The sequence below is a fragment of the Pelophylax lessonae genome (genome assembly GCF_965119305.1).
Source record: "Pelophylax lessonae genome assembly, chromosome: 5".
Classification (NCBI taxonomy): Eukaryota; Metazoa; Chordata; class Amphibia; order Anura; family Ranidae; genus Pelophylax; species Pelophylax lessonae.
In genome coordinates, this window is record NC_138772.1 from 142,974,181 (window position 1) to 143,001,608 (window position 27,428).

General features: G+C 51.1%; 1 protein-coding gene across 1 annotated transcript in view; it reads right to left on the minus strand.

Annotated features, from left to right (window-relative positions):
- Positions 1 to 27,428, minus strand: part of DAZL (deleted in azoospermia like) — a gene marked incomplete at both ends in the record, with an annotated part of 186,514 nt that overhangs the window by 136,931 nt on the left and 22,155 nt on the right. Inside the window, one exon of the mRNA XM_082258906.1 lies at positions 13,565 to 13,656. Coding sequence (XP_082115032.1) covers positions 13,565 to 13,656 — 92 coding nt within the window. The remainder of the gene's footprint in view (positions 1 to 13,564; positions 13,657 to 27,428) is intronic.

Genomic DNA, 27,428 nt, shown 5'->3' on the forward strand with positions numbered 1-27,428 from the left:
CTGCAGTAAGGCACTGACTGCAACTAATGCAGTGCAGTCAGTGCAAAACTGCTAGCAAAAGAGCAAAGCAACAGCTACACATGTCACAGTGGATTGGACTGGGCTGGAGTCAATGGAGGACTAACTCTGCACTGCAGTAAGGCACTGACTGCAACTATTGCAGTTAGTGCAAAACTGCTAGAAAAATAGCAAGGCAACAGCTACACATCACAGTGGATTGAACTGGAGTCAGTGGAGGACTACCTGTCTGCAGTATGGCACTCACTGCAACAACTACAGTCAGTGCAAAACTGCTAGAAAAAAGCTAGGCAACAGCTAGACTGTGTATTGGAGTCACCTCAGCAGACTACCTCTGCAGTAGGGCACTCACTGCAACTACAGCAGTCAGTGCAAAACTGCTAGAAAAAAAGCTAGGCAACAGCTAGTCAGTGGACTGGAGTGGAGGAGTGGCGTCAAGGTGACACTACTCTTTTCAATACTCCCAGTTAAAGTACAATAATATTATAATGCAGAAAGCAGAACATTTCAGCATGTCCATGGTCACCTGTTAAAGGTCTTCTGTTTTGTTCAAACAATGCTGCAACTTCGTGAACATGCTCAGAGGAGCAGAGAGAGGTATCTTCTAGCACGGGGAGCAAGTCTTTTGTAGTGTGCCTCATTTTCTCTCCACAACTGAAGAGGATGACTTTTCAATTACGGCTTCTTTCAAATAGAGATAAAGTTCATCATTCAGGCTCATAGTTGCAGATTCAGAAGAAATTGAATCCTCTGCATGAGGCCCCAATAAAACACTGAAAATGTCCTGATCTATTCGACGACGATAAAGCAGATTCTTTGTTTGTTGACGTAATTTTGGACATTTGTCTTTTTTCAGCATGCTGCTCTGCATAAAAATAGTGTTCTGGACTTTTCGGCAGGAACCTCCTGCACCTCCATATCTTCTATCAGCCATTGTTTTGCCTTAGCCAATACATCAGAAGGGAAAGCATGGTTCTTGTTTTGAGGAAACAAAAGACTTGCAAGCACAACATTTTTAATCTCTTCATGCTTCTCAAAACATATCAAAGTTCTTTGGCTTGACAGACCATTTGAAAGTTGGAGGGTGTCGTGTGCCATGATGACACAGAGGTCTGATGTATCAGCTAACCTCATTCCTTTAGGCATGTTTGCTCCACTTTCTCCAAGTTGTGCAAGCATCACTTGGTCTTTGTCGATTCCCCATTCTTCAAGCATTCCTAGAAGAATTTCTCTACTGTACTCAGCTGTGTGGGATCCTTGCATCGCTTTTTTATTCAACACCAATTGCCTTTTTGTCCATCCGCTGTCAATGAAGTGGCATGCAAGAATGAGTAGTGACTCGGACTCTGACCAGCAGTTGGTCGTGAATGAGAGCAAGTTGCCAGTATTCTCTGGTTGCAGCATAGCCTTTACTTTGTCATCTATCTTTTGGTGTAGCTTTGCCGGCATTTCGGTTCGATAAAAGTTCTCACTCTTCAGTGTGTAGCTTGGCTCAAGCATGGACATTAACCACTTAAATCCTGAGTCAGACACCATTGTGAATGGCTAGTTATCCGTGACAATCATCTCTGTGATTACTCTGTCCATCAGTTGGGATCTTCCATCTGAATCTAGACAGTGACATCTGTTTTTTTTCACAAACATATCTGTTATTGTTGCCTGGGATGGTGGAGGAGGTATTGAAATTGAATCAATCACATTGATATTCATTTTGTTTTTTCTGTGCTGCATGATGCAATTCAATATGATGAACTCTTAGATGGGCCCAAAGATCAGACATATTTTTGTTTTTTTGCGGTTACTGATCCCATGCTTATGTTGTTTGTACATGTGTTGCACACTGCTGCTTTTCCTGGAGATGGTTGAGACGAGAAATAGTCCCAGACCACACTTTTACTCTCTCTCCTCATCCATCTCCATTTAAACTGGACACAAAAAGATTAAAGAAATGGCTTGCTGAAGCTGAAGTTGCTGCTGATGCTGGCACTGGCACCCTGTTTTGGGTAGGTGGCTGATGCCTAGCAGTTTGGCTGGCTTGGTGTCACCCTGTTGTGGGTGGCTTGCTTGCCGGAACACTGTGGTGGCTGGCTGGCGTCACCCTGTTCTGGGTGGCTGGCTTGCAGGAAAACTGTGGTGGCACTGGCTGGCTGGCTTGGTGTCACCCTGTTATGGGTGGGTGGCTGGCTTGGTGACCGGTGTCACCTTGTTATTGGTGGCTGGCTTTAAGGAACAGTCTCTGTGGTGCCTGGTTGGCTTGCTTGGCGTCACCCTGATATGGGTGGATGTCTCGCAGGAACACTGTGGTGGGTGGCTGGCTTGGTCTCACCCTGTTATAGGTAGCTGGCTTGCAGGAACAGTCTCTGTGGTGCCTGGTTGGCTTGCTTGGTGTCACCCTGTTATGGGTGGATGGCTTGCAGGAACACTGTGGTGGGTGGCTGGATTGGTGTCACCCTGTTTTGGGTGGATGGCTTGCAGGAACACTGTGGTGGCTGGCTTGGTGTCACCCTGTTATGGGTGGATGGCTTGCAGGAACACTGTGGTGGCTGGCTGGCATGGTGTCACCCTGTTATGGGTGGATGGCTTGCAGGAACACTGTGGTGGCTGGCTTGGTGTCACCCTGTTATGGGTGGATGGCTTGCAGGAACACTGTGGTGGCTGGCTTGGTGTCACCCTGTTATGGGTGGATGGCTTGCAGGGAACACTATGGTGGTTGGCTGGCTTGGTGTCCCCCTGTTATGGGTGGATGGCTTGCAGGAACACTGTGGTGCCTGGTTGGCTTGCTTGGTGTCACCCTGTTATGGGTGGATGCCTTGCAGGAACACTGTGGTGGGTGGCCGGCTTGGTGTCACCCTGTTATGGGTGGATGGCTTGCAGGAACACTGTGGTGGGTGGCCGGCTTTCAGGAATAGTCTTTGTGGTGCCTGGTTGGCTTGCTTGGTGTCACCCTGTTATGGGTGGATGGCTGGAGTGAGATGCCCTGGGCTCTCAACAAAGCCAGAACCGGCGCAAGCACTGTGGTGAAAACCTGCGGAGCCGAGGCGAGACCAAAGGGCAACGCTACGAATTGGTAGTGATCCTCCGCAACGGCGAATCGAAGGTACTGCTGGTGACCCTCGAAAATGGGGATGTGAAGGTACGCATCCTTCAAGTCGATGGAGGCGACGAATGAATTCCCCCGGAACCAGGACAGCTACCACCGAGTGCAGGGATTCCATGCGGAACTTGCGAACCCACACAAAGCGGTTCAGAGCTTTCAAGTCCAGAATCGGACGCACCTTGCCCTCCTTTCTGGGCACAGTGAACAGATGTGAATAGAATCCCCGAAACCTGTCCCGATGAGGCACCGGAATCACCACTCCCTGAGCCCGCAGGTCCCGCACCGCCAGGTGCAGATCCCGCAAGCGCTCCGGAGACAGCTGAAGGTTTGAGGGAAAAAACCTGCCCGCCGGCCGAGAGAGAAACTCGATCTTGTATCCAGATCGAACGATTTCCTGAACCCACCTGTCCCGAACGCGGGCCAGCCAGGGTTGAAGAAAACCGAGCAAACGTCCCCCCACCCCAGAACTTCCCTTCAGGCCGCATTGCTATGGGCAGCGGACCCGGACTGGCCGGACTTCTGCTTACCTGCCCACGGCTTTTTCAGGGAGCCTTGTACCTTGAAGGGCTTACCTTTAGTGCGACCGAAAGGCATGAAAGGACCCCTGAGAGGGTCTAAACAAAGCATTCTTCTTACCGCGAACAAACTTAGACTTGTGAGTCTGGGGCAAAAGAGTACTCTTACCCCCAGAAACACCCTTGATCAGAGTATCCAAGGATTCGCCAAAAAGGCGAAAACCCGCGTAAGGCAAATTAGCCAAAGTCTTGCGAGAAGATTGGTCAACAGACCAACATTTCAGCCAGATCAGGCGACGGTTCAACACCGCCACACTCTGCAGACGCGCAGCCAAAGGGTGGTCCTAGGGTGGTATCTAGGTCCGCATCACACAAATACATGACACCCTGATGAATCTGATCCACCATAGCCAATGTCGACGGCGAAGCAGAGTCAGCCACCAGAGTGCGCCTGAGCACCTGCGTCCAATCGGCAATAGCCTGGGCTGCCATAATGGAAGCAAAAATAGGCTTCAGCATAGAGCCCGCAACCGTATAAGAGTGACGGGCCAGAGACTCCAATCTCCTGTCCGTAGGGTCCCGGAACACCGGGGTATCCTCAGCAGGAATCGCAGTGGATTTATTCAAAATCGCCACCGCGTGATCCACCTGAGGCGGCACACACAAACGCTCATCAGTAGCTGGTGTAAAAGGATAACGCAGCTTGAACCTACTCGGCACAGCAAAAGGCTTCTTTATGTTGCGCCATTGCTCCTCAACAGCGCGCTGAAATTCCGTAGAGCAAGGAAAAACCTGCGACGTTTTGCGTTTTCTCTGCGTCCCATAAGAGGACATCAAAGCAGGAGGACATGGTTCATCCTCCAAATGCAGCGTTTGTTTGATAGAAGCAACCAACTCATCCATGAGTGCAAGCTCTTCAGACGAGCCAGGGGGAGAATTATCAACCCCTTCCACCTCAGCCTCCCCTTCAGACCACGCAAGGTCTAGAGAAGAACGAGACCCTGAGAAGGGCACTCCAGCCATAGCATCCCCATCGCCCTCTGAATCAGAGGAAATTGACACTCTGGGCCTTTTTGTGGATCGATCAGCCACCAGCATCTGCACCTGAGCAGCAAGGTTAGCCACAATAGTAGCCAGATCAGCCCCCTCGGGGGAAGCAGCAGCAGCCCCCTGGCCCCCTACCAAGGAGGGAGGAAACTTGCTTTCCTGAGAATCCATGCCCCAGTAACTTAGGAAAAAAAGGAGTACTGCCCCTTTAAGGTCGCGGCGATCGCAGCCCACCGCACTCACAACACACTGACCCACCGGGCTAGGAATACAAAGGTAAGGAATACAGGAATGGAAGGTAAAACCTGGAGAGGTCACACAGGCTGCTGCTTCATCGATCGCTGTCCTCAGAGCAAAAGGAAATGATGCGAGACTGACCGCCCTCATAAAGCCTATGTAAGGCTACACAAACATGGCCGCCGGCCGAGGCTGTAGAGGCAGAAAACACTGACATGTGGCCCGCGCGATCGCCGCCAAAATGGCGGCGTTTGGCGCCAAAACGGCGCTCTCACCACACAGGATCGGCCACCACAAAACTGTCACAAAAAAATGGCAGACCGCAGGAGCGGTCGCCGCACAGTGTGCCCACAACATGTCTCACAATCATGTCCTTCACAGCACACAGCCTGTTACAAAGAGCAGAGCAGGAGAGCCCCCCCCCCCCCCCCTGCAGCCCACAGAGAGCAGCTATACTGCAGGGAGCTCAACATTAAGCACAGACATGCAGGGTCCCACAGTCCCAGACTGACACCCAAGACAGACAGGTCCCCACACAGAAACACACTTACCATCCGGATGGCGTGGGGAGCCTGCACAAGCGATCAAACCGCTGTACTAAGGACAGGGAGAGTCGCAGCCAGGACGCAGTGGAATTGCGGTGCGAAACCGCATGGCGTCCAGTGAGGTAGCCACCTCACTGCAGCATCCCCGCAGCGGACAGGGATGGGTCATTCATATTTGCCAGGGAAACCTAGCTGAACGCTCGATGGCAGGCTGGGAAGCCACTGGCCCTGAACCCCGGGTAACCAGGGAGGCCAGCCCGAGACCCAGCACCGCACGATCATCTTCATCAGAAGACCTAACTAGAGCTGAAAATAAACAGCTAAGTAAAGAAAGAGAAAAAAACTCCAAATAAAATCAAAAAGAGAAAAGAAGCTGAGACTGAAAAGCCCCAGCACAGGAAACGTCTAACCTACTCCTGAGCTAGACAAATGAAACTGAGGTAGGAAGCAGGAGGGTATTGACTGAGGGGACCACCCTCTGGGGGTGGGGTATGCTAAAAGCTTTGATATTAACATATTCTGTTGTCTAGCCACTCCTACGGAGCAAAGGTCAATAACCCTATTGTGACGAATATGAAGGGGCGGCGACTGTCGGAGGACGTAAGAGAAATCTAATTTTCGCTTTTGTTCATTGACGGACAGCTCCTGATTCTTCTTAATCATAGGACGTCCCAAAGCAGTGGTAAACATGAAGGGTGGGGAAAAAAGCAGAAAAAAAAAATTCTAAAGGCTAACCATAGCCAACCATGTAACATGGAGCTCAACCATAAACAACTGGAGCTCACCTGAAAAAAAAACAATACAGCCTCAAAGAGGACCATGTCCTCTAAACAGCAGCCTGCAAAACCTTGGGGCCAAAAGAAGCATCTGCAGATGCCAACACATCCATTTTATAAAAATTTTGTCTAAGTGTGCACCGATGACCAGGTGGCCGCCTTGCAAACCTGCGTTACTGACGCGTGATGACAGAAGCCCAGGAGACACTAAGCGCCCTAGTAGTGCTCCTTGACAGGGAAAGGAGGAACCTGACCCCTGATGCAACAGGCCTGAACCACCGTCTGTCTGATCCATGTAGAAATGGTCACAGAAGCAGCGGATAACCCTTTGGGAGATCCGTCCGTGAGCAAAAAGTCTGACTTCCTAAAAGACTTGTAGTTGCCAGGTACACCCTAATTGCCCGGACCACAATCAAGGTAATTTCCTTCGGATGTTTAGCCTGGGACACAGGGAAGGCAACACAATATCTTCAAATGACAGAGACCACCTTAGGAAGGAATGACGGACAGGGGTGAAGCACCACCTTATCCTTGTGAATCACCAATAAGGTGAATGACAGGATAACACCACCAGTTCAGACATCCTGCACCCAGAGGTGATAGCCAACAAGAAAAAAAAAAAAAGCCACCTTCGGGGCAGCGCAAGCCAAATATTTTCAAAGGGAGGCTTTTGTAGAGCTGAAAGCACCACATTAAGATTCCAGGGCAGCAATGCAGCCCGCACTGAAGGAATCAGATGTCGGACACCCTGAAAAAAGGCACGCACCAGGGAGTGCGGGCAAAGGTCGTTGGAAATTACCACCAAAGCCGATACCTGGACCTTGATGGTACTCGAGGCCAATTTCTGTTCAACCCCCTGTAAAAGGAAGTTTAAGATCTGTTCCACCGAAAAGGAGGGAGGATGAACCCCAAGAGAATCACACCACACAATGTACGTCTTCCACATGCAAAGGTAGATCTTCCTAGAAGTAGATTCCCTAGCTTTCAACAGCGTAGGAATCACGACTCAGATAAACCTCCATCCTTCAGCACCTGGCATTCAACAGTCAAGCCGTCAAAGCCTGGGACTGTAAAGCAGGATAGAAGATTGGTCCTTGGATAGCAGATCCTCCCTGAGAGGAAGCCCCCCCAAGGAGCATCGGCAAACAGCTGTACCCGATCAAGCCCGGTGAGGTCAGTCTGGACAGAATCCCTTCTGCTTTGATCCTGCATAGGAGTCATGGCAGAAATTTGAGAGGGTTGGAACAAAATCAGTCAGCCCACCTTAGAATGGCTGGATACTTTCCGAGCCGCCAGGACACTGCTTGTGCCCCCTTGGCAAATGGCAGACCATGGCATTGTCCAAAAGAATTCATACCGGACCCCCCTGAAGACGAATTGTTCAATTAGCCAAAGGCAGATCGCTCGGAGTTCCAGAACATTAATTGGCAGTCTGGACTCTGTCCATACCCCCTGAGCACATCTGTGCTGACGCCTCCCCACCCAGACAGGCTGGCATCCGTGGTGACAACTGTCCAGTACAGTGGGAGAGAGGATTTTCCCTGACGAAATGCCAGAGAACAAAGCCACCTCTAAAGGCCGTGGATCCTTGTCTCATTTCACCAGAATCTCTTTAGCAGAGATCTTGTGTGGAACTGTGTAAACAGACCACCTCGAGGGTGGGACCCCATCAGGCCCAGCACCCACATGCAAGCCCAGTGGGATGACTGTCTGCTGAACAGACTAAATAACCTCCTGCAATGTCTGGAGTTTTACCTTAGGAAAAAACACTGGCTAAGGCCAAAGTTAGACCCAGATAGTCCAGTTTTTATGGACAGAACCAAAGCAGACTCCTGAAGGTTCAGAATCCAACCAAACTCCCTCAGACTTTGCTAGCAGAAGATCATCCAGGTACCCCAGTACCGTGATTCCCGCACACTCAAACAATGCCAGCACTGGGGCCAACACTTTTGTGAATACCCAAGGCGAGACCAAAGGTCCACGCCACAAACCGATAATGCTCCTCGTCCACGGCAAAACAGAGGAAGCGTTGGTGACTGGCACATAATATAATGTGCAGGTAGGAGCCCTTAATGTCAATAGAAGAGAGAAGAAATTCCCGATGTAGGGACGTGGCGCCACTACCGTGTGAATGGAACTTCTGTTTAGCTGTTCAGCTGTTTAGCGCCTTGAGGTCCAGAATTGGACGTACCTTGCCTTTCTTCCTGGGAACTGTAAAGAGGTTTGAGTAAAAACCCCTGAAAACCTTCCAAATCGGAACCGGCCCTTGAAGGCACAAGTCTTGCACTACCCCAAATAGACACAAGTGATCTAGGGACACGTGCAGGTTGTTAGGGAATAACCTTACCGGAGGATAAGACCAAACTCGATCTCCTAGCCCAGTGATGGCGAACCTTGGCACCCCAGATGTTTTGGGACTATATTTCCCATGATGCTAAACTACACAGCACAATGCTTGAGCATCATGGGAAATGTAGTTCCAAAACCTCTGGGGTGCCAAGGTTCGCCATCACACTAGCCTGACCGAATAACTGTGGACCCACGTTTCCTATACCAGGGAGGTCCATGGATCCGGAAACCAGCGAAGATATCCCCCCACCCCAGATACGGGGGAGGGCACCACTTCATGCAGAGCAGCCTAGTCTGCAGGTCTGGAGGAGCCCGCTCGTGGCTTGCCAAACCGGGTCCTCTTGGAACCTCCAGTGGAGGCCCTGATTTATGAGCCCTTATCATGAGACCCTGAGGGACAAAAAAAAAAAACCTCTGGGCCGAGGATTGCCCACGTCTAGCCACCGAAAAGGAACGGGGGGGGAGAGAGACACCCCGAGCCTCACACCACGCAATGTACGCCTTCCAGATGCGATGAAAATCTTTCTAAAAGTAGACTTTCTAGCTTTCAATAGCGTGGGAATCATCGATTCCAACACCCCTCTATCCCTCAGCACCTGGCTGTTAACAGCCACGCCGTTAAAAGCCAGCTACTATAAAGTAGGATGAAAGATTGGCACTTGAGCCAGAAGATCTTCTGAGAGGGCGTCTTCAAGGGACGTCAGCAACCAGCCGTACCAGATCTGAGTACCAGGACTGGCGAGGCCAGTCTGGGGCCACTAGGATGACCGGAATTCCTTCTGCTTCGATTCTTCGCAAAATTCTTGGCAGAAGTTTTAGCGGGGGAAAGGCATATATCAGACAATACTGGTCCCAAGGGACCACCAGAGCGTCTGTGGCGTCGGCCAGAGGATCCCAAGACCTAGCTACAAACCTGTGTACCTTCTTGTTGAGACAAGAGGACAACAGTTCCACTTTCTGGAGTTCCATACCAGAGACAGTTGATGAAACACCTCCGGATGAAGAGACCATTCTCCCTAGTCAACACCTGCCGACTGAGGTATAGTCCACCTGCCAATTTTCCACCCATCTGGAAGACAGCCGGGTGGAGAGACCATTCCCCCTGATCCAGGGTCTGGCGACTCAGATAGTCCGCCTGCCAGTTCTCCACCCCCGGAATGTGAACCGCCGTTATCGCCGGGACATGAGTCTCGGCCCAAGACATGAAGAGACCATTCTCCCTAGTCAACACCTGCCGACTGAGGTATAGTCCACCTGCCAATTTTCCACCCTTGGAATATGCACAGCAGAGAGGGATGAAACAAAGCAATCCGCCCACTTTAGAATGCCGACAACTTCCCAAGCTGTGCCCTCTTGATTGACATATGCCACGGCCGTCGCACATTGTCCAACTGAATCCTGACTGGACGCCCCTGCAAACAATCTATCCAATGGGCTAGGGAAAGCCTGATGGTTTGAAGTTCTAGGATTTTGAACCGCAGTCTGGCACGTCTTCGTGCCCAAGACGCCTCCCCATCGGACAGGATGGCATTCATGGTGACCACCGTCCAGTACAGGGGAAGAAGGGATTTTCCCTGTCGAAGAGCCGAGGAGCGAAGCCACCAAATCAGGGACCCTCTCGAACCCCAGCTCAACAGGATCCCATTGGCTATAGACTATGAATTATTGTCCCACTTGGCAAGAATCTCCCTTTGCAGAGGTGTCATATGGAACTCTGCGAATGGAACCGCATCGAAGGTGAAGACCATCAGGCCCAGCACTCGCATACAAGTCCTGAGAGATGATCTCCTGTTGGACAACAGGAGTCCACTCGCATCCTGCCACTTATGGAGTTTTTCCCCCGGAGAAACAAGGGTCTTTAATAGACGGAGAGTCATCCACCGGGAGAAGGATGGCTTTAACCTGGAAAGCTGAGAGTCTACCACAGGTGGGACTGTCAGCTTTTTTTTAACAGGGACTCTTAAAAAAAGATACCTTCTAGCGAAAAGCTTAGGTACCCCAACAATGCGTTCTGGTGAACCCCACTGACTCGTGACAATTTTGTCAAAATAGGCGGGAAAGGGAAACACCTTTGCCGCCTTTGAGGATTTGCAGGTACCGAAACGTACTGCCTCCTCCGACGCAGCTGCGTCCTCCACTTTTAAAGTTTCCCGCACTGCTACAATCAGTGCATCCACTTGTGCCTTTTCGTGCATGACTGTAGTGGAAGAGGAATCATTCTTACTATCAGGGTGCGTGGACGCAGACCCAGGAGGGTGACTCACGTCTGCAGCGGCCAAATCAACCTCAGAATCAGAGGAGACAGGATGCAGGTGAAGGCAGGGGGCGCTTTTGTCCGTCCTGTTTTGCAGGACCATATCCATCTTGGACACTAGTGACTCCAGGACGCTGTCATAGCAGACAAAGCGGATTGGGCCCAAGAGGGCCCCGCTGCCTCAGAGGGGGTCAGGTGGTGAAACATGCTCCAGGGGCTCCATGGTTAACCCAGGGACTAAATTAGCAGAACAGAAAAAAGAGCTGCTAAAAAAATCCCCACCGCTGCACAAGCGGTACCACAGGTCCCAGTACACAGAGTTGCTGCTATAGCAGAGAAGAGGGCCAGCCTTTTACCAGCCCAGGGACTCCCCACCACCGACCCAGGTACAGAGCAGAGCGTTCAAGCTGCATGCTGTGCGGCAATCGGAGAGAAAGAGGAAATGCAGGAGTTAACACTAGAAGCCCACCACCGAATCACCGCTCTGTAGACTTCAAAAACATGGCCGCTGCTTTAGTCAATGGGAAACTTAAAAAAAAAATGTCCGCGGATAGATACAGCAGCCGTCCACGGCAAAATGTTGGCTCCACGCAATGCCCACATGGCTCCAGGGACCCCAGAAAATGAATGTGCAGGAGCCCCCCCCCCCCCCAGGACCATAGTTGCACACCCCCCCATAAAAAAAAAATATACGCAACTGTAGCAGCCGGTGGCGCCCCCCCTCACATTCCCAAAACAGCCAAGCCTGTGTGGGCACCCTTAGGTGGGAAAGGAGGGGGGGAGCTAGATGTGGGCAACTGGGGGTGGTCCACAGTGAGACCCCAATGAATGAGGGGGATGCATGCAGACAGGACGGGAATTCAGGGGGGTCTGACCAACCCAGGGAGAAGCCCATGTCTCCCCCCCCCCAAAGGCCACCAGTGAAAAGGGGGACACTACTTACCGCACCACTAAAACCGGGAGGGCACCGATCCAGGTAGACCACTGCACCATCTTGGGATTGGGGTGCTGTGGGCCAGAGGTACGCTGCGAGTCAGGTCGTAACCAGGTCGGAGCGTCCTTGCGAGCCGCTTAGCTCGCTGGCCAGCCCCCGTTCAGTGGGGCTATGTCGCCGCCGGCCTACCTCGGAGATGAGTTTGGGTCGCGCTCACTGGCCAGACTGGGGAGACCATAAGGATCTAGAATATCCAGTGCGTCGCCCAGTCTGGCAGTTGATTGTAGTTCTCACAGGAACAGAAAATAAGAGGGAAAAAAAAAACAGTTTAAAAAAGGACAAAAGTGCTAGGACCAGAGATCCCAGCAAGGAACTAGGCCCTTCCTGCTATATGCACTTTTTTCTGCCTAGTCCGGAGTAAGTGAGAGTATACCCGTAAAATCGTTAATTTGAAGCGGCTAAAATGGAATTTGAGTCAAATTCTAAGCCTAAACCTACTCCCACCTCCATTTAAGTCTACCGTGTATAATAAAAGATGTTTATACTTATCTATTCTAAAGCCGCTCTGGTCCAGTCACATGATCGGGTCTCCACACTGGCTTCAGTGTAGAGGGATAGCCCACAATGGATGCCTAATAGTAAGCCTATGGATGATGTCTCCCAGGCACTGCAGCTGTTGCCACTGCCTCTCTACACGGAAGCTGTTGCTGGGATCAAGTGACCAGATTTGACTTTAAAATAGGTAGGCATAGACATCTTTTCTTTTACGTAGATAGAATAGACTTAGAATAGAGTTTTAAAGTGGAATTCCAGTCAAATTATAACTAAGCCTAAACCTACTCTGGTCTCTTTCTGAGAGCTAGAACTTATTTTACTTGTGTACGTGCAAAATAAGTGCAAGATGTTTTTAGGCAGGAATACTGATGTTCAAACATCAGTACCGTGTAACAAGTACCCTAAAAAGACTAGTTCTGTTTTCTATAGATTCTCCATAGATTCCAACAATGAAAAAACAACCTATAACACACACAATTTTTATAAAATACAAGTGTTCTATTTCACGAAGACAACCGTTTAAAGTTGATTACCACTTGAAATTAATTTTAAGGCTCCATGTACACGGGATGTTGTTAAAAGTCCCTTTGAATGCTGGAATTTTTAGGACGTTTCAGTCGCGTTTGTACCCGCGTTTAGCGGCGCTTGCGTTTAGAAGCGTTCCTAGAGGTCAAAAAAATTATTCCCCTTTAAAATGGAAAAACACGAACGCTAAACGCGGGTCATCGCGTTCGGACGCGTTTGAAACGCCGGGAAACACACGTTCGAACGCAAATAATTGCGTTCTAAAAACAGTCCCTAAACGCAACTGCCTGCAAACGACCTGGTGTACATGGACAGATAAGATAAAATCTAGATGGGTTCAGGGGCTTCTGAAAAAAACGCCCAACTGCTCCTAAACGGCCATTTCCAGCGTCCCGTGTACATGGAGCCTAATGTTTACCAAGCAGAAGGCATAATCCCTTTGCATATTTAATACTGCTGCCAAAAACAATGAGGTGGACATATAATGAAAATGCTTTTTCACATGGGCGGCCCAGGTGGGGGTTGTTAAATACAGGCAGCGGGGCAGTGGTTTTACTGCCACCCAACTAAATAGCTAACATTACAACCTGACGGAGCTGTACACATGCTACAGCTGCAATGCTTTGCATAGACAGGCAAATATAAACAACTTGCCTTTATCACTACAGAATATTATAATTTTAATGTTCACTGAATTATGTTTAGTTCTTACCCCTTGGAGACACCAGCGCGATCAGTAATTATTTTCACCTCTTTTACTGAACCAAACTTCGAAAAAAAGTCTTTAATTTCATGCTGATCAATCTTAAAAAAAAAAAAAAAGAAAATGTTCAACACACAAGGGTAAACAGACATGTTATCCTGGTAATGAGATGTATATTCTCCCATGTTGGGACACAACTTAAAGCAGATGAAACCACATCACAACCAGTTCACCATTACAGAGATCACACTGCTTGTGCAATCCACCATCTTGCCTATGTGTATTTCCATTGTGTAAAGCTACTGCTAAAAAAGGATTGGAGCACATACTGATCACCACTATGCAAGGACTAATATGGATTGGGGCTCAAAAAAACAAAAAAAAAAAAAAATGGATTTTTGCCTTACCGTTAAGTCCTTTTCTGTGATGTTCACTGAGGGACAGCTCCATATCGACTCTTGGGTTTATGCTGCCCCCTCTAGGACACTAGGCTGAAAAAAGTTTGACTATGCCTTTAGGGGGGGGGTATACTCCCACTTCCAACTATAGCTCATCAGTTTTGTAAAAAGCAGTGTCAGGAGAACATAAAACCCCACTCAATAGCGGGGCGGGTGCCGTGTCCGTCAGTAAACATCAGAAAAACGGAATTTTTGTAAAATCTTACCTGTAAAATTCCTTTCTCTGAGTCCTCCGACAGTCGCCGCCTCTTCATATTCGTCACATATGGGGTATTAGACTTTGCTCCGAAGGAGTAGCTAGGCAACAGAATATGTTAATAAAGCTTTTAACATATCCAACATATCCCACCCTCAAGGGGTGGTCCCCTCAGTCAATACCCTCCTACTTCCTGCAACCATATCTCAGTTTTAGTGGAATAGCAGTAGAGTATACAACCAAACCCCAAAAGAGGGGCGGGGGCGGCGACTGTCGGAGGACTCAGAGAAAGGAATTTTACAGGTAAGATTTTACAAAAATTCCGTTTTCTCTTACGTCCTCCGACAGTCGCCGCCTCTTCATATTCGTCACATATGGGGACGTCCCAAAGCAGTGCAAACATGAGGGGTGGGAAACACATCCGCGCCGAAAGGCAACGCAGTTTCCACATCAAGAAAGGAACCTTACCAAAGGAAGGAAACCAGCTGGGCAACAGCAAAAAACAAGTGCTCAACAGGAGCAACAACCCAGGAAAAGGCAAAAACCAGGGGATACAAAACTTATCCCAACAGCCAGGAGTCCCCAACAAGGGACCCTAGGGAACAGCCGCACTAAGAACCTTGCGGCCAAAGGAAGCATCCGCCGATGCCCGAACATCTACTTTGTAGAATTTTGTCAAAGTGTGCACGGTCGACCAAGTCGCCGCCTTACACACCTGGGCTACAGAAGCCCCATGACGACAGGCCCAAGACGTACTCAGAGATCTAGTAGAGTGCGCCTTCACAGGCACAGGGGGAACCTTCCCCTGCAAGGCATAGGCCTGTTCAATGGTCTGTCTGATCCATTTAGCGATGGTAGAGGCCGAAGCCGCCATGCCCTTCCGAGGACCCTCTGGGAAAACAAACAAGGAGTCCGTTTTACGAAAAGACTCAGTCGATCGAAGGTAAACCCTGATCGCCCGAACAACATCCAAAGAGTGCAATCTCACCTCCTGTGGATGTTTAGGCTTCGTGCACAACGAAGGCAAGACAATGTCCTCATTAAGATGGAATTCCGAAACACGTTTCGGAAGAAAGGAAGGATTAGGTCGCAAGACCACCTTATCCAAATGAATAACCAAGTACGGAGACTTGCAGGACAAAGCCGCCAGTTCCGACACTCTGCGAGCCGAAGTGATCGCCACCAAAAAGGCGACCTTTTTGGATAACATAGACAACGAGATCTCCCTGATCTGTTCAAAAGGAGCACGTTGTAACACAGATAGCACGAGATTCAAGTCCCAAGGGGGCAGAGGATCCCTCCTAGGAGGAACCAGATGCCGCACACCCTGAATAAAGGTGCCAACCAAAAGGTTGGATGCCACGGGACGTTGAAACAGAACGGCCAGAGCAGACACCTGACCCTTTATCGTAGCCAGCGCCAAGCGCTGATCAACACCCGCTTGAAGGAAAGACAGCACACGGGACACCGAGTACGTGCGGGGTGAAAACCCCCTGGACTCACACCAGGCAAAATAGGCCTTCCAAGTACGGTAGTAAACCTTCCCAGAGGAAGACTTCCTCGCGTTGATCAAAGTATGAACGACCTCCGGAGAGAGACCCCTCTCCTTCAGGACCTCGGTTTCAACAGGCAGGCCGTCAAAGCCAGCGACTGTAAAGCAGGATGGTATATCGGTCCTTGAGACAGTAGATCGTCTCGAAGAGGCAGACGCCACGGGGCGTCGACCGCCAGATTCACGAGGTCTGCGTACCAGGACCGGCGAGGCCAGTCTGGTGCCACAAGAATCACCGTGTTGCGTTCCGATTGAAACCTGCGAAGGAACCTGGACAGCAACTGGATCGGTGGAAACGCATACATCAGTCTGTACTGATGCCACGGGGCCACTAACGCGTCCGACGCGTCTGCCCGAGGGTCGCGCGTCCGTGCCACGAACCTCCTCACCTTGTTGTTGAGACGTGACGCGAACAGGTCCACATCTGGAAGACCCCACTTCGCGCACAACATCTGGAAGACAGCCGGGTGGAGAGACCATTCCCCCTGATCCAGGGTCTGGCGACTCAGATAGTCCGCCTGCCAGTTCTCCACCCCCGGAATGTGAACCGCCGTTATCGCCGGGACATGAGTCTCGGCCCAAGACAGAATGTCGGCCACTTCCCGAGCCGCTCGGGCACTCCTGGTGCCCCCTTGGTGGTTGATGTAGGCCACCGCCGTGGCATTGTCCGTCTGCACCCGAACCGGGCAGCCCTGCAGCCGGTCCGTCCAGCGACGAAGACAGAGACTTATCGCACGCAATTCCAGAATGTTGATCGGAAGGGAGGACTCCCCCTCCGACCAAGTTCCCTGGGCGGACAGAACGCCCAGAACACCACCCCAGCCCGACAGGCTGGCATCCGTGGTGATTACCGTCCACGAGATAGGACGAAACGACTTGCCCCCGGACACCATCGGGGACTGGAGCCACCACAGAAGGTCTTTTCTGGTGCGATGACTCAACGAGATCTGAAGATCCAGAGATTGAGGTCGCCCGTCCCACTTGGACAGGATCTCCGCTTGGAGACCCCGCGTGTGAAACTGGGCGAAGGGAATCGCCTCGAAGGCCGAGACCATCAATCCCAGACATCTCATGCACGTCCGTAGAGACGATTGCGGAACATCCCGGAGGGACCTGACTTCCTCCTGAAGAGTTCTGAGTTTGTCGTCCGGCAGGAAGACCTTCGCCTGCACCGAGTCCAAAATCATTCCCAGGTAGGGAAGACGAACAGACGGACTCAGTGCCGACTTTGGAAAATTTATCGTCCAACCAAACTCCTGCAGAGTTTGCATCGTGACAGACAGGTCCTGCTCCAGACCCTGGCTGGTCGCAGACCGAACCAGAATGTCGTCCAGATACCCCAGGACAGAAATGCCCTGGGCCCTCAATAATGCCAGAACCGGTGCAAGCACCTTGGTGAAGACCCGCGGAGCCGAGGCGAGGCCAAAAGGCAACGCCACGAACTGGTAGTGATCCTCCGCAATGGCAAATCGAAGGTACCTCTGGTGACCCTCGAAGATGGGGATGTGAAAATACGCATCCTTCAAATCGATGGAGGCCATGAACTCCCCCGGAACCAGGGCAGCCACCACCGACCGCAGGGATTCCATGCGGAACTTGCGAACCCGCACAGAGCAGTTCAGAGCCTTCAAGTCCAGAATCGGACGAACCTTGCCCTCCTTCCTGGGCACGGTGAACAGGTTTGAATAAAACCCCCGAAATCTGTCCCGATGAGGCACCGGAACCACCACTCCCTGAGCCCTCAGGTCCTGCACCGCCAGGTGTAGGTCCCGCAGGCACTCCGGAGACAGTTGAAGATTTAAAGGAAAAAATCTGCTCTCCGGCCGAGAGAGAAACTCGATCTTGTAACCAGACCGAACGATTTCCTGAACCCATCTGTCCCGCACACGGGCCAACCAGGGCTGAAGAAAACCGAGCAAGCGTCCCCCCACCCCAAAACTGGGTGAGGGCGCCCCTTCAGGCCGAACTGTTATGGGCTGCAGGTCCGGATTGGCCGGACTTCTGCTTACCAGACCAGGGCTTCTTCTGAGAGCCTTGACCTTTGAACGGCTTGCCCTTGTAGTGCGGCCGAAAGGCACGAAAGGACCCCTGAGGGGGCCGAAAATTAGCATGCTTCTTCCCAGAAGCCCCCTTAGCCTTGGGGAAATGGGGCAAGAGAGTGCTCTTACCCCCGGTGATTCCCTTAATCAACACATCCAGGGACTCCCCAAAAAGGCGAGACCCATCATAAGGCAGATTGGCTAAGGTCTTACGCGAAGATTGGTCCACCGACCAACATTTTAACCAAACCAGGCGGCGAGACAACACCGCCACACTGTGCACCCGTGCAGCCAACGGAATCAGGTCCAGGTCCGCATCACACAGATACATGACACCCTGGTGGATCTGATCCACCATATCCAGGGTCGCCGGCGAGGCCGAGTCGGCCACCAAGACGCGCCTAAGCATCTGCGTCCAACTTGCGATCGCCTGGGCCGCCATGAGAGAAGCAAACAGAGCTTTAAGCATAGAACCCGTAACAGAATACGTATGACGGGCCAGAGACTCCAGTCTCCTATCTGTGGCATCACGGAAAATGGGTGAACCCTCTGCAGGAATCGCAGTGGCCTTGTTCAAAACCGCAATCGCATGATCCACTGGTGGAGGCACGCACCACCTTTCATCAGTGGCAGGTGAAAAAGGATAACGCAGCTTGAACCTACTTGGTACCGCAAAAGGTTTGCGCAGATCGCGCCATTGATCCTTAACAGCGCGCTGAAAATCAGCATTGCAGGGGAAAACCTGTGGCGTCCTGCGTTTCCTCTGCGTCCCATAAGCCGCCAAGGCAGCGGGGGGACACACTTCGTCCTGCAAACGTAGCGTTTGCTTAATAGAAGCAATCAACTCATCCATGATTGCAAGCTCTTCAGGCGAGCCAGGGGGAGAATTATCAACCCCCTCAACTTCAGCCTCCACCTCAGACCCCACTAGATCAAGAGAGGAGCGGGACCCCGATAGGGAAGCCCCAGCTAGAACAGCCCCATCACCTTCACCCTCAGAATCAGAGGAGAGCACAACTCTGGGCCTTTTGGTAGATTGAGCAGCCACCAGCATTTGCACCTGAGCAGCAAGGCCAGCCACAATAGTGGCTAAATCCCCCCCTGGGGGGGAAGCAGCGGTCCCCTGGCTTTCCACCAATACTGTAGGAAATTTGCCCTCCTGAGAATCCATTGCCCCTGTAATGCCAGACAACCAAAGGTTAACTGCCCCTTTCAGCAAGCGCAGCCCACCGCGTCACACTAAGCACAATGAGACCCCCACAGGGATATGTAAACTGAACACAGGCAATGGATAGCAAGAAACAGAAGGATAAAACCTGAGGAGACCCTCGCCGCTGCTGCTGCCTCGATCGGTGTTCCTGGGAAGAGGAAGTGATGCTGCTAGGGCGCTCTATGTAAACCTATGGAGGCTACAAGAAAATGGCCGCCATGCATGTAAAACATGCGGCCGGAGCGAGGGCAGGCAAAATGGCGTCTTTTGGCGCCGAAACCGTCGCTCCACAGTGCAGTAATGCACACATGTCTGTATGTAAAAAAACAGAACCGATCGCCGCAGCGATCGCTGTAAGTGCCCAAACATGCCATAAAACATGCCCCACAGCACACAGCTTTCCACACTGATCATGCTGACACTCATAGTGCCACACAACTCCCCCCCCCCCCCTTGCAGCCCACAGCATGCAGCCGAGAGATAGGGAGACAAACAGTGTGCATAGAGACAGGTTACACAGTCCCAGACTGACACCCCTCCAGACAGACAGGTCCCCACATAAATACACTTACCTCACCACGGTGTGGGGGACCCGCACAGGCGAACAAGCCGCTACACATGAGGCAGGGAGAGTCGCATACAAGACGCTCCGAACGTGGGTTAAGAAACCGCACAGCGTCCAGTGAGGTAGCCACCTCACCAAGCATCCCTGCACCGAACAGGGATGGGTCGTTCACTATGCCAGGAGCGTTACCTGGCTGAACGCTCGATGGCAGACTGGGAAGCCACTGACCCACGACCTGCGACCAGGGGGATCAGCCCGAGACCCAGTCCGCATGATCCTCTTCGTCCGAAGAACTAACTAACGCTGATAAAACAACAGCTAAGTAAAGGTAGAGAGAAAAACTCAAAACAAAATATTAAAAAGAAGAAAGAGTCTGGGACATAAAGTCCCAGCACAGAGAGAGCCAGCCACTCCTGACAAGCTAGACATTAAAACTGAGATATGGTTGCAGGAAGTAGGAGGGTATTGACTGAGGGGACCACCCCTTGAGGGTGGGATATGTTGGATATGTTAAAAGCTTTATTAACATATTCTGTTGCCTAGCTACTCCTTCGGAGCAAAGTCTAATACCCCATATGTGACGAATATGAAGAGGCGGCGACTGTCGGAGGACGTAAGAGAAAAATGATTTTTGTGTAAGGTAAAAATCCAGTTCTCTTTAGTTCACTGACGGACACAGCTCCATATCTTCTCGACTCTTGGGACGTCCCAAAGCAATGTCAATATGAGGGGTGGGAAGAACAGCAAAAATCAAACTTCCCAAAAGCTAAACGTAGCCAACCAGGTATAGAGGAGCTCAACCAGGAAACGACAAGCTTACCGGAAAAAAAAAAAAAAAAACCCTCAAAGAGGACTAATCCTCTCCAACAGTGGCCTGCAAAACCTTTTGGCCAAAAGAAACATCTGCAGATGCTAACACATCCACCGTATAGAATTTTGTGAAAGTGTGCACGGACGACCAGGTAGCCGCCTTGCAAACCTGCACAACCGATGAAATGACGGAAGGCCCAGGAGGCACTAAGCGCCCTTGTAGAATTACCAGGGGAAGGAGGATCCTAATCCTTAACCACTTAAGCCCCGGAAGATTTTACCCCCTTCCTGACCAGGGGGTTTTTTGAGATTTTTTAATCGGGTTTTTACATCGGGTCCGCCGGTCACACGCCCGCACTCCTCCCTGAACGAGCCGAGGCGGGCGCACGCCTCAGCGGGCGCGCGCTCGCCCGCTATTGGCTCTAATCCCAGTGACAGGCGAGCGACGTAGACCTACGTCACTCTGCCTGGCCGGGGCTGACTGCCGCAGCAAATATACTGTGCGCAGTCGGCAACCGGTTAAGGGAATAGGCCTACACAAGTGTCTGCCTGATCCATCTGGAAATGATCGCAGCAGATGCAGCCAGCCCCTTACGGGGACCATCCGTTAAGGACAAATAGAGAATCCGATTTTCGGAACAACTCAGTTGCCACCAGGTACACCCCGATCGCCCGAACCACAGCCAAAGAATGTAAGGCAATCACTTTCGGATGCTTAGGACACAAGGTGAGGTAATACGTCTTAATTTAAATGGAAACCAGAGATGCCCTTGGGCAGAAACGACTGACCGAGACGAAGCACCACTCTGTCTGTGAACCACCAGGTAAGGTGAACGACAAGACAGCGCAGCCATCTCCAACAACCCTGCGTGCGGAAGTGATAGCTACTATGTTCAAAAGGCGGTTTCTGAAGAACCGACTCTCACACCAAGTGATGTAAGCCCTCCAGACTCTATAGATCCGCTCCGCTCCTTTCACACCTGGGTGCTTTTGTTGCAGGCATTTATTGGGCATTTTTTGGGCGTCTTTCTGGAGTCCAGTGGGGAATGCCTGGCTAATAAATAAAACGCCCAAAAAATGTCCAATAAACGCCTACAACAAAAACGCCCAGGTGTAAAAGGAACGGAGCCCTATCCCTGTGCTACTAAAAATTCTAAGAAAAATTATCTTTTTTTTCTGGTTCTGGACAAAATCTTTTTTTTTTCTGGTTCTGGAGTCCAGTGGGGAATGTGGGGAATGCCTGGCTAATAAATAAAAACTCCCAAAAAATGCCCAACGCCTACAACAAAAACGCCCAGGTGTAAAAGGAGCAAAGCCCTATCCCTGTGCTACTAAAAATTCTAAGAAAAATTATCTTTTTTCTCTGGTTCTGGACAAACTATCTTTTTTTCTGGTTCTGGAGTCCAGTGGGGAATGCCTGGCTAATAAATTTCCTTCTTCTTCATGGAAAGTCGGATCACAAGTCGCTTCAAATAAGATAAGGAGGCGACTCCCATTGAAGTCTATGGGACAGGTCGGATACAAGTCGCCTCAAAGTAGTACAGGAGCGACTTCAGTAGTGCCAATTAAGACGGCACTCATTGATTAACATTGCTTTTGTTATGTCAAGTGACTTGGGGCAACTTGAGGGCACACAAGTCGCTGCAGTGTGAATGGACTCTTAGGAGGAACGACAGACAGGGGCAAAGAACCACCTTATCTCTGTTAATCACCAGGTAAGGTGAACTACAGGAGAAGGCCGCCAGTTCCGAAACCCTGTGCACAGAGGTGACAGCCACCAAAAAAGCCACCTTCTGAGAAAGCATAAGGGAATCTCCACGAGAATCTCAAGGGGGGCTTCTGGAGGACCAAAAGCACCAAATTGAGGTCCAAAGGCGGCAGCGGAGACCACACTGGAGGAACCAAATGTCTGACACCCTGAAGAACGGTATGCACCAGGGAGTGTGTGGTCAAGGGTCATTGAAAGAAGACCCCCAATCCGACACCTGGCCCTTGATGGTACTCAAGGACAATTTCTGTTCAACCCCCCAAACCGTTCCGCCCACCTTAGAATGCTGGCTACCTCCAGAGCTGTCAGGACACTTCTTGTGCCCCCCTGGTGATTGACATAAGGCACTGTCCGATTGAATGCGCACTGGACATCCCTGAAGACGATCCGTCCAATGGTCCAGTCTGATCGTTCGGAGTTCCAAGACATTAATCGGTAGTCTGGACTCTTCCAGGGTCCAGATCCCCTGAGAAGAATGTTTGCAGAGGACGCCTGCCCAGCCGGGCAGGCTGGCATGCGTGGTGATCACTGTCCAATACAAGGGGAGGAAGAATTTGCCCAGACGAAGCGCCGGAGAACGAAGCCACCATATCAGGGACTCCTTCGTTCCCCCTGGTTCAGAAGGATCCGTTTGTCCAAAGACTGCGGAGTCTTGTCCCATTTGGCCAGAAATCTCCCTTTGCAGGGACCTCGTATGGAACTGTGCAAATGTAACTTCCTCAAAAAGGTAGACACAATCATGCCCAGCACCCGCATGTAAGTCCGGAGGGATGACCATCTGCTGGACAGCAGGAGACGAATTGCAGCCTGACATTTCTGGAGTTTGTCCAGAGGAAGGAGCAGATATAGCCCAGCTTTGTGGACGGAATCAGAGCAGACTTCCGAAAATTCAGAACCCAGCCCAACTCCTGCAGAGTTCATATAGTGATTTCCAGGTTTTTCACCAGAGCAGTAGGAGACTCCGTTTGCAGAAGGAGGTCATCCAAGAAACCCAGTATCGCGATCCCCCATTGGCGTATCAATGCTAGCACAGGGGCAAACACTTTTGTGAAGACCCGAGGAGCAGAGGAGAGACTAAAGGGTACCACCACAAACTGATAATGCTCCTCTCCCACGGCTTAGTGGAGGAAGCGTTGGTGACTGGCACATATTGGAATGTGAAGGTAACCATTCTCGAGGTCAATAGGAGGTGAGGAAATCCCCCTGACGCAGGGAGGCCACCACCATGCGAATGGACTCCATTCTGAACCTCTGCATCCGCACAAAAAGTTCAGCACCTTGAGGTCCCAGGATTGGACGCACCTTGCCTTCTTTCCTGGGAACGGTAAACCGGTTTGAGTAAAAACCCTAAAAACTTTCCAAAGTTGGAACCGGGCCAATCACCCCTTGATGTAACAATTTGTACAGCCCAAAACAGACCCTATAAGCAGTCCGGGGACAGGAGCAAGTTGGAAGTAAAGCTTGCCAGAGGACAAGAGTGAAACGAAATTTTGTAGCCGGAGTGAATGACAGTGGACCCACTTGTTTTGCACCAGGGAAGTCCACAGGTCCAGAAACCAGCAGACTTCTCCCCACCCCCGATATGGGTGAGGGCGCACCTTCATGCTGAAGGAGCCTTGTCCGCGGGTCTGAATAAGCCTGCTCTCGGCTTGCAAGACCAGGTTCGTTTGGATCCTCCAGAGGAGGCCCTGAAAGGCTTTGAGCCCTTGGCAGTCGACCCTGAGGGATGAAAAAAAACGTATGAGCCAAAAAGGAAGGCCCATGTCTATGATGAGGTTCCTTGCCCTTAGTAGCCTATGGAAGAAAGGTACGCTTCCCCCCGTGAAACCTTTTATGTGTAATCCAGGGTAGCTCCAAACAGGCTATCAGGGAAGATCAGTCAAGGCCTTTTTAAAAGTCTGGTCCGCAGACCAGCATTTGAGCCAAAAGACACGCCGAAGGACCACTGCCAAAACAGAGCCGAGCCACTAGGGGAGCCGCATCAAAAGAGGCATCACAGAAAAACTGCAGCCCCTGGACCAGCTGATCCACCAGCTCAGCAAAGGCAGGGGGGATCTGTTCTCACCCCAGGTCATGGCGTAAAAGCTTAGCCCACTCAGTTTGCAACACCAGGGTAATGAATACAGAACTCAGTGCCGAACCAGCCAGAGCGTATATATTGCAGGCCACAGCTTCCGCCTTCCTGTAAGCCAGATCCTTAAAGCCTGGGGACTCTTCAACGGGACTCATGGTTGCCTTGTTCAATCTGGAAACTGGAGCCTCCACCACCGGGGGAACAGTCCACTTCTTAAGGAGGGACTTCTCATAGGGTGTAACACCTAGCAAAGCGCTTAGGGACCCCATGGGGACGCTTTGGCTGTCCCCACTCTTTAGCGCCCATTCTGTAAAAAAAGGCAGGGAAAGGAAACACCTTTGCCGCTCTGGATGGCTTGTGAGTGCCAAAGGAAACCTGCTCCTCTGTTGCACCTGCATCCTCAAGATCTCACGCACAGATATAATCAGTGCTTCCACGTGAACGGTTGCAGATGTGGAGGAATCATCCTCACTATCAGATTCTGGGCGTAGTTGCAGACCCAGCAGGGTGACCCAAGTCTGCGGCGGCCGAGTCAGATTAAGGATCTGATGAGACAGATGAGGCAGAGGAAAGGGGGGGGGCCCTTTATGCTAGCCCGTCACCCGAAGACCACCTCCACCCGGAACACAAAGGACTTCAGAAACGCTGTCAGTGCATCGATGCATGGTTGGGACCCAGAGGGCCCCGCAGCCTCAGAGAGGGGGGATCAGGTGGGGAGATGTGCTCCAAACATGAGTCACCAGGGGGACCACACAAAGTTTAACACTGCAAGGGACAACCCCCACCGCACTGGCAGCAGCAAACAATCCTCAGCAGAGAGGAAGAGAACCCCACCAGACTCACCACCCAGCAGAAACAGGCCCCTGCAGCCACCAAGATTATCTGCACTCCACACGCGGTGATCAGGAAGTGAAAGGATCCTGCAGTCAGCACCAGGGGATGAGGAGGGGCTCCCACAGCAAAAATTGCCGCCCACAGGGCTCCACTATCATGGCAGCTGCCATTTTCAATGGCAAACCACCGCAAAACGGCAGCCGGACTACACAAACATGGTTATAGAAACACACAGGCTGCAGCAATATGGCAGACGCGCGTGGCACCACAAGGCTCGCAGGGACCCAGGAGGGAACCCGGGCCTCAGGACATTTTAACCAATAAAATTCCATGACTTTTCCATGACTTCACGTAATTATACATGACCTAAAGTTTCATGAAATGTCTACGTATACATGTTAAATAAGAAGAAAATCCATGTCACACCCAGCATATTTTTACTAAAATAAATGACAAGCTTTGTAGTGTACAGTACCTCTGCAGTTAGGGTTTCGATTCTGGATACAGAGTGATTCAAAATGGTCCCTTGTTTTACAGTGGATGAGATGGAAGCACTGCTGCCTCAGCTGGGAGCCGGTGTCACTTCAGGTGCACAGGTGAAAAAGCCAGCGATCGGATTGGAAGCTATTGAGCACGCAGCTGCAGACTGGTGCTTTGCACCTTTAGCGTGGCTAGACAGTGCTGCCTCTCCCATGTTCGAAATGTTAAACGTTTTTCCACACACACTGTACATTTAGCACGTCCCGGGTCCTGATCTTTCTCCAGCCACCTCTCATACTTCTCGTCATGAAGCCATACATTTTTAAAGCTGAATTTCCCTGGCATTGCTGTAACACTGTGAACACACTAACTATAGCTGAAACTGTTACCCCTGTTGTAATTTGACCAATATACTGTAACTGGAGAAAGATTAATGGCCGCTCCTGCTTGGGGATAAAGCATCAGTTCAGGCAGTCATGATGGAGGTTCAGGCGGACTGGTATGGATGGCACAGTCAGATGCACAAAATGCAGCACTTACTCTTTTAGGCCCAAGCCACAGTCATGATGGAGGAGGTGCCGGCGGACTGGTATGGATGGCACAGATCTGATGCACAAATGCGGCACTTACTCTTGGAGAAAGAACAGTAAATGGGTGCTCCTGCTTGCCGGAATAAAGCAGTTCAGGCAGTCATGAAGGTGAAGCTGGACACTGATATGGATGGCACAGTTAAATGCACAAAATGCGGCGCTTACTACTCTTAGGCCGAACCTACAGTCCCACAAACAGGCAGAAAAGAGTTAACAGAAAGGTGCCACTCAGTGGATTGGATGCTTAGTAATTTTATTGACATATATTTTACATTGGTGTAAGCGTATAGGACTGGTAGGTGTCCTTCCGGGTCCGCAGTTTGCCCTTACTGTCACTGGACAGCAGCAGCCGAGGAGATGAACCAATCAGGCAGCGGGGAGGGCCAGCCGCAGTTTGCCCTGAGACTGACTGGCCAGCAGCAACAGCTGGGAGATTACAACCAATCAGGCAGCGTAAGCATCACTGGAGGGCGGTCCAGCCGCATGAATGTGATGACGCGAAGGGGGCGGTAACCATTTTGGTCGCCGGCGGCTCGGCCCCCCGCTGCCAGCATAGCGCCCTGACCCCACACCAGGATGTGGATAAGACCGCCCTGACATATGTGAAGGTAGGATGGGGGACAGATGACAAGGGGGTGCCTGAAGGGAAGGAGGAGAACCCGGGGGTCTGACCGCCCCAAGAAGGGGCCCGTGTCCACCCCAAAACCTTCCAGGGTGGGGGGGGGGACAGCTACTCACCTAACAGGAACCAGGTGGGCACTGCTCCATGGGCGGGGAAATGGGGGGGGGGCTGTCAGCCAGGAGGAACGCTGCGATCTTGCGAGGTGTTTAACTCGCAGGCCAGTCTCCATCCAGTGGGGTTATGTTGCGGTTGACCTAGCGCAGGGCCGAGGTCTGCGTGCGCTCACTGGCCAGACTGGGGTGACCACTGCATCTAGATTATCCAGCCTGTCGCCCAGTGCAGCAACTGATTGTAGATCTCACAGGAAAAAAAAAATTCTATCTAAAAAGGAAAAATTGCCAGGACCAAAGATCCCAGCAAGAAACTAGGTCCTTACTCCTGACTAGGCAGAAACCTAGAGTGTATATAGCAGAGAGGGAGTTCTACTCCCTGGGACTGCCCATGGGCGTAGCCAGACTTTTTGCCTAGTGTCCTACTTCTGTAGGGGCAGTATAACCCAACGGTTATGAAGATCTGAAGCTGTGTCCGTCAATAAACGAAAGAGAAAATGGTATGGTCATTAAGGGGGTAAAACCTTCTGGTCCTTAGGTGGTTAAAGAAGAAATGAATACGTGA